The sequence below is a fragment of the Corylus avellana genome, chromosome 1 (assembly GCF_965113065.1).
Source record: "Corylus avellana chromosome 1, dhCorAvel1.hap1.2, whole genome shotgun sequence".
Taxonomy (NCBI): domain Eukaryota; kingdom Viridiplantae; phylum Streptophyta; class Magnoliopsida; order Fagales; family Betulaceae; genus Corylus; species Corylus avellana.
This window is the reverse complement of record NC_142490.1, coordinates 42,924,855-42,932,029: the sequence shown is the minus strand read 5'-3', so window position 1 is coordinate 42,932,029 and position 7,175 is coordinate 42,924,855. Positions and strand designations below refer to the sequence as shown.

Sequence of the window (7,175 nt, the reverse complement as noted above, 5' to 3'; positions counted from 1 at the left end):
TTAGACTTGATATTGTTTGATTATTAATTAATTAAACAATTAAATTCATCATTTTTAATAATCTTAAGTTTTTGGACAAAAAGTTGTCATTGAAGATGGTATCAAAGTCACATGTCATGAATTCCATCGAACCCGAACTCTACAATTTATCCTCAATTTTTAGTTAATTTTTTTAATACTTTCAAATCACATATTAATGCGTGTCAACAAGTTTTAATCGAGTGAGAATATGTTCTTCTACAATAATAATTTATAGCAGCCGCCGGCCTGGTGATGGGGTAAAGTTGGGCTCAAACTTTCGAGGTTCTGGATAAAGGAATGTTGGATATGTACGGCCCAGCAGACCACTTAGTAAAAGATCATGGGCCCCTTGCAAACGAGGATCTTTGACAATTTAGACATGTCCTGGCTGTGGCATGCATTTCGGACCCATGTATTTGTGGTCTGCATAAAGAAGAGAAGAAGGAGACAGAAAATAAGCACCCAACAGCATTAGAGGAAGTGGGTCGGCATGGGCGTGGGCGTGAACAAAATAAGGTCAGTTAATCACAGTACATATTTTGTCATGGTTTCCATATTTGTGTAAACATAAGCACATGGACACACATTGTCTTTCACTGGCTATAATTATGTTCACAAGGACCCCAAGTCACCTACTATTTTCTTTTTCTTCCAAAAAAATTAAAGCCATTGAAGCATGCCTCTGATGGGATGCTTTGGCCTCTCACTTTGAAGGTCAAAAACTCCACCAACATAGAACAAGACTAGTTGAATACGGTTGGTCAGAATGAAATCAAGTAGAGAAATGATACGAAATATCATAGAATATATTTGGTCAGTGAATGACAAATAAACGCAATAGAATCAGGTGGTGATATAAAGGCCAACAAGAAAGAAAGGTATCCAAAACATATTTGAATATGTTATAACATCTTCCTTCAAACTCAATAGGGGTAATGTAGAAGTCAACTTGAGTTTGAAAAGTATAAGATCACATAAATGTTTCGACACATCAGCCAGCTGATTAGCATATTTTATAGGATAGAGGTGAAGAGTTTCTTGCAAGAGATGGTGGCGCACGAAATGATAGTCGATGTTGATGGGTTTGGTGCGTTCGTGGAAGACATTAATATGGGCAATTTGAACTGCATTCTGGTTGTTACGTATATAGGAGATCGATCTGAAGCGTTAGTTGCTCAAAATTTGACATTTGTCTCGATGGGACTAACAACAATTTTACGGGCAGTAAGTTCAGCTTGTGAGAGAAGATCCGAAGCATATTTAGCTTGAAAGATAGTAACCATCGGAATCAAGAGACACTTCCCATATAAGAAAGTAGCTAAGAGAGCCCAAATCCTTAATCTCAAATTTTTGGTTCAGAATTTTTTGAAGCTCACGAATGCCAGTAGTATCATTGCTGGTAAAAGAAAAATAAAACCAGAATCTGATCTTCAAATAATAAGTGCACAATAATAGGAGCTAGAGATAAACTCAGTGTGTCTATTTTTTTTTTTTTCGACATGTCCGTACAAAGGGAGGGAGGATGAGAACTAATGACATCCACTTTATAAAACATTGTTAGTTTTTGTGTTGGCTTAATTCAGTTCCAAAATACAGAGGCTACTGTTTACGGGCTCAAACACTAATATAGAATGCTCAAAATCCAATCTTCACCGTTCATAGTATAGATTCATGTGTTATGAACGTCCATACAAAATTTCAGCTGAATCGGACCACAAACGCTCATCGATCGGAGTTGTTGATCAAGACTGGACAGCATTTTCATAATGCTGTTTCACCCGGTCCGAACAGGCCTTCCCCGGGTCCGGACCGCATTTCCAGAAACTCCATTTTTGCTCCGTAAGGCCGTGTCCGGACAACCCATTAACCTGTCCGGACACCTCGTACCTATTGTGCCCAAAAATGTGTTTTTAGTGAGCCTAGGTCTAGGGTTTGATATATTGATATATATACATCATTATAGAAGAAAGAGACACGAATTTTCACCCTCAGAGAGTTTGTCGGAGGCTGTGCTAAGAGAGATCATATGTGGTGAGCGTTAAATTGAATCTCTTAGAGTTTTAGTTATTCATTTGATAAATCTATATTTGAGAAGTCTATCGGAAGGGTCCGGTAAAGGAGAATCACGTTGAAGAAGATTGTGAGCAAGGAGACGAGTTGTAAGTTTGTCGATCTTACAGAGCCAAGGTCTTGCAAAGGGTTATAAGTGTTCCTAGTGTCTGTAATCTCTGAATAATCTTTTGATAGTGATTTCCTGTATTTGGCTGCCCTGGAGAGGTTTTACTTTTAGATCGGTTTCTAAAAAGTTTCCTCTTCGTAACCAAAATATTTGTGTCTACCTCTTTATTGCTTTATATATTTTGGGTGATTGAATTGTTTATTGCTTCATAGTATTAATTCCCCATAAATTGTGATAAACAAGTTTTTGGAGTCGGTATAGCGTTTTTCAAACATAATTCTCAGCCGATTGAGCTACCACTTGAAAACCAATATGTGTCTAATTAAACCATATAGAAGTATGTTTAAATCACAATTACAACTATATATGCCATGATTGGTGATTATGAAGGGTGGGAAGAAAGTAGAGAAAATGAAGCTCTTACATTCCTTTTGCTAGGTAGATGATGCGACTTATTTATGTATCATGCCCACCTTCATGAGAGCAAAATATGCCATAACTCTATAACCAATTAGCATTATGCCCAATGCAACAACAGATAAACCTTGCTTGTCAAGCCCAACATACTTAACAATAGGAAAGTTCCCCACCAAACAAGGGTGATTTGAAGCACATGGATAGGTGTCATCGGCCTTGTATTGTGACCCCAACAAGAGCTTGTATATGTAGAGGCTAAAAGATCCATGCTTAATCCAAGATATGAAAGTTGGAAAACTTTGAATAAAGTAGCCACAAGGCAGAAGAAATGCGATCATGATTACAGATCCCAATGTGATAGCTGATTTCTGATTCATTACCAATGCACCAATTGCAAGCCCAAGGCCTTGTGCTACCAAAACATTGAATAGAACAACAGATAAGGTGTAGAAGAAGTTGATGGCAGTGGCTTTCAGCCCTCCCATCCAATAGGTAATGGTGACAAAGAGGGTTGGGAGGGTGAGCTCCATTGGAAGATCAGCAACTGTTCTAGCCATAAAGTACGATGACAGCCTATACATGCCAGAAGATCTTTCCTTTATTAGCATCCTGCGCTCATGAGGAAAAATAGAAATTGCCTGGATGAGTGGTAGCAGTCCCCAAATTTGACTATAGAAGAAAAGAAGTCCTACCTACATGAACAACACAAGCAACTGTAGTAAAAAGCCTTGTGATGGAGATATATTATTTACAAATTTTGTATTGAATTCGTGTCGAGTTCGTAGGTTGTGAGGAAAAACATGCGACACCATAAATTATATGTTCAAATTATAGAGAAGAGAAAGAATGCATCTGATACCCGGTCTTGGATGTTAGCAGGGCCTGATTGCCACCATAGAAGACCTGCAAAGAATGCAAGGACCAAAACCCGAGCAACTCTGGGGGATGAAAAGGACTCATAACTCCTTTCTTTCACACACCTTCTAAGCAACAAGGAGAATTGCTGCAACCAAGTCGTGCTCCATCTGCCCAACATATTGCCTTCAGAAGCAATCTGAAATTCATTGCCCGAATCCTGCAGAAGCTCTGCTTTCACTTTGTGGGCAAGATTACTCTTATAACCCGATGCTAAAGCTTTCTTTACAGCTGCTCGGTCCTCTTGTGCATCCCCAGAAGATATACCTGCTCATCCATATGATGGTTTACTAAGAGTAATTAACTGATACCATGACATGAAAACATATTTGTAAGTTACCATCAATTTCTGAAGTCATGTCCAAATTTTGCCAATAAACGAACAAAATTTGTCATTTATTACTCTATAGTATCTCTTCTACTAGTTGAATCTTTTAGATTTGAACCAGCTCTCATTTGTACTTCTGTTCTTAGTAATGAAATTGGTTTGCTTAGGGAAAAAAAAAATTACACCTTAATACTTTCCTGTTATTGTCAAGAACTGAAAATGACAGTAATGCCAATAAGACCAATGCTCAACATGCAGAAAATCTCATAAAATTCTAAGACTATAGGCATCTCTATGGTATGCTCCATCCATTCTTAATTAAAAACGAAAAAGAAATTAAGGGTAGATTAAGCATGCCATGTTAGGTAAGTATTTTGAGAGAATGACCGCATAATGCAAAATAGCAATTCTCAGTAAATGTTTAGTTAAAGAATATATATTTTTTATTTTAGCTACTAATTTTTTCAAATCATTTATATTTAGATCAACAATTTAGCTATTTACTTTCACTTTTCCCAAAGAAGAGAGCAAATCATATTGATTTTTTAATTAATACAAATTATCCATTGTTTAGCTACAGCTAAGCAAATCCTTAATTATTTTGATTAGCCGGATGCGAGGTTTTTTTTTGGTCAGATTTTATTTGCTATATAACCAGCTAAAATAACCTTTTAGCTATTTTGGCTAGCTAAATGTGAGTGCATACCATTTGAAAGATCTAACAGGAAATCTGCAGGATTCATATCTCTTAATGGAGCATATCCCAAGCTGGAGAAGTACTCCATGGCACATTCCCCCTTCCCAAAATAAAGACAAGTGCCTTGTGATAACAGTAACACCTTATCAAACATATAAAATAGCCTACTAGAAGGCTGGTGTATAGTCATCACCACTGTCCGCCCACCTCTAGCCAGTTCCCATAAAGTCAGCACAATTCTCTTAGCCACGGTTGAGTCCAGACCAGTTGTTGGCTCATCAAGAAACACTAGACTTGGATTCATAAGCAGTTCTTGCCCTATGCTCACCCTCTTCCTTTCTCCCCTTGAAATCCCTCTAACAATTTTCCCTCCAATAATGGTGTTCTTGCACTTTCTGAGGCCAAGTTGATCAATCACGGCCTCTGCCCGCGCAACTTTCTCTTCCTTAGTGAGACAGCCGGCCGGCAACCGGAGCAGAGCAGTGAAGACTAGTGTTTCAGTGACAGAGAGGTGTGGAGAGAATACATCATGCTGAGCTACAAATCCAGTGTTTCGCTTCATTGCTGCAGAGAAGGATTTGCCATTGTAGGTTATGCTTCCACTAGTATGTCTAAGCCGGCGTCCCAAAGCAGATAGGAGAGTTGTTTTGCCGCTGCCAGAAGGGCCTAATATGGCTAGCAATTCACCAGGCAACACGGTGCCATTGATGCCTTTTAAGATCACTCTTTCCTCATATTTTATTTTCCTTCTGAACCAACCTCCCCCTTTCATAATTTTGATCTTATGCACAACATCTTCAAACTGCAACAAATTAAGTGCATTAAAACACAAATTGTCCACTTTCAATTTAAAAATAAATCGTTCAAATATAAATTAAATGATTCAATACACTTCTTCATTCAATCTTAAGTTTTCGAGACAAGTGATAGTATAAAAAAGTGTCAAAGTTAAAGAACGTGAATTCAAAACTGTGTATGCATGGTCTTCTTGCATCCCCCCCCCCCAGAGCTTCCTGATGGGAGCTTCCGAGACGTGGGAAGACCATACACTCCCCCCCCCCCCCCCCCCCGAGCTTCCTGATGGGGGACGTGGGAAGACCATATATACACAACTTCAAAGAGGTGAAGTAGTGTTTTTTTTTTTTTTTTTTTCTTTTCTTTTTCTTTTTCTTTCTTGAAAATGATGCATTTAGATTGATGCCAAGCAGGGCCGGCTCAATGTTTTTTTTGGACCTTAGACAAAATTTTTAAATGGGCCCTTTTTTTTATTTTTTATTTTTATTTTTATATTTAAATATTAATTAAATAATATTTATTTTAATATTATTATTATATTTAGAGTTCTCATTTTTATTAATACTTACAAAAATAAACACAACAATAAAAAAATTAATTTTTTTTTTTTTTTTTTTATGAATCAATCCAAAAACCGCACCAAATATCTGCTAAGCACATGTTCCAAAACTAAAGCACACAAAAGCAAACTAACCAAAAAAAAAAAAAAAACACCAGAAATATTATAAAAAACCCATACAAAATTAAAAAAAAAAAAAAAAAAAAAAAAAAAAAAAAATCTATACCGTGGCCACTTGATTCTTTGATACACCTCTGTTTCAAACAAATCCCACAAAAAAATTTGTCAAAAACCCATACAAACCAACCAGAAAAATCAAACACATAAATAAACATTACAAAAAAAAAAAAAAAAATCAATTTTTATTCTTATTTTTTTATGAATCCTTACCCCTTTGATACACCTGTTTCAAACAAAACCCACAAAAAAATTTGTTAAAAACCCACAAGAAAAATCAAGCACATAAATAAACATTACACAAAAAAAAAAAAAAAAAAAAAAAACAATTTTCTTTATAAATCCTTATCTCATTGATACACTTATTTCAAACAAAACCCACCAAAAAAATTGTCAAAAATCCATACAAAACCCACCAAGAAAATCATCAAGCACAAAAATAAACAATACAAAAAGAGATATCAAGTTTTTTTGATGAATCCTTACCCAAACTGCTACTTCTCTTTGTCTTTCTTTCACCGTGTGAAATAGAAGCCATGAAAAAATCATAAGGTTTCATCTCTCTCCAATATCAAATAATTTTGAATGCATAGGTAGATATGCTCTTTTTAAGTATAAGGATATTTGATTTTCTGAATTAATTGGTCTTATTTTAGTATGAGCTTATTATATTTAAATTGAGGCATTTTTTAAAATTACTTGCTTATCATAATTAGATTAGAGGCCTTAAGTTTTTATGAAGAAAAAATTTTTGGACCTTATTTAAAAAAATGGGCCTTAAATTTTTTTTTTAAAAAAAAATTATTAAAAAAATTGTTTGGGCAAAAAAAAATAATTTTTGGGCCTTAATAATCCGGAGGCCTTAGACGAGCGCCTCACTCGCCTAGTAGTCTAGTCAGCCCTGATGCCAAGAGACCACAGCGTTTGAAGAATGAAAAGATGATACGTTTAAATGAACATTTGTTTTCAATATATACGTTTGAAGTAACAAAAAAGAAAAACAACCCGACAAACAAAATTAAGGAATCCAGATTTTTCCATTGGTGATCACGACCGAGTCTCAACCCAAGAACAAAGTGTTGCAATG

At 35.9% G+C, this 7,175-nt stretch overlaps 1 protein-coding gene across 1 annotated transcript; it reads right to left on the bottom strand.

The window, feature by feature from the left end:
- Window positions 1–2,652: 2,652 nt before the first annotated feature.
- LOC132169896 (ABC transporter G family member 9-like) lies at window positions 2,653–6,824 on the bottom strand. The gene is made up of 4 exons (XM_059580840.2): window positions 6,808–6,824; window positions 4,567–5,369; window positions 3,477–3,799; window positions 2,653–3,309 (listed from the first exon to the last, which is right to left on the bottom strand). The coding sequence occupies exons 2-4, from the start codon at window positions 5,327–5,329 to the stop codon at window positions 2,653–2,655; spliced, it is 1,743 nt and encodes a 580-aa protein (XP_059436823.2). The 5' UTR covers window positions 5,330–5,369; window positions 6,808–6,824.
- Between the last annotated feature and the right edge of the window lie 351 nt (window positions 6,825–7,175).

Coding starts and splice junctions, on each gene's coding strand:
- LOC132169896 (XM_059580840.2), bottom strand. CDS start 5,329: ATGAAAGGGGGAGGTTGGTTCAGAAGGAAAATAAAATATGAGGAAAGA. Junction 3,800..4,566: donor CCTGTTAGATCTTTCAAATG/GTATGCACTCAC, acceptor ATGGATGAGCAG/GTATATCTTCTGGGGATGCA. Junction 3,310..3,476: donor CTGCTAACATCCAAGACCGG/GTATCAGATGCA, acceptor TTGTTCATGTAG/GTAGGACTTCTTTTCTTCTA.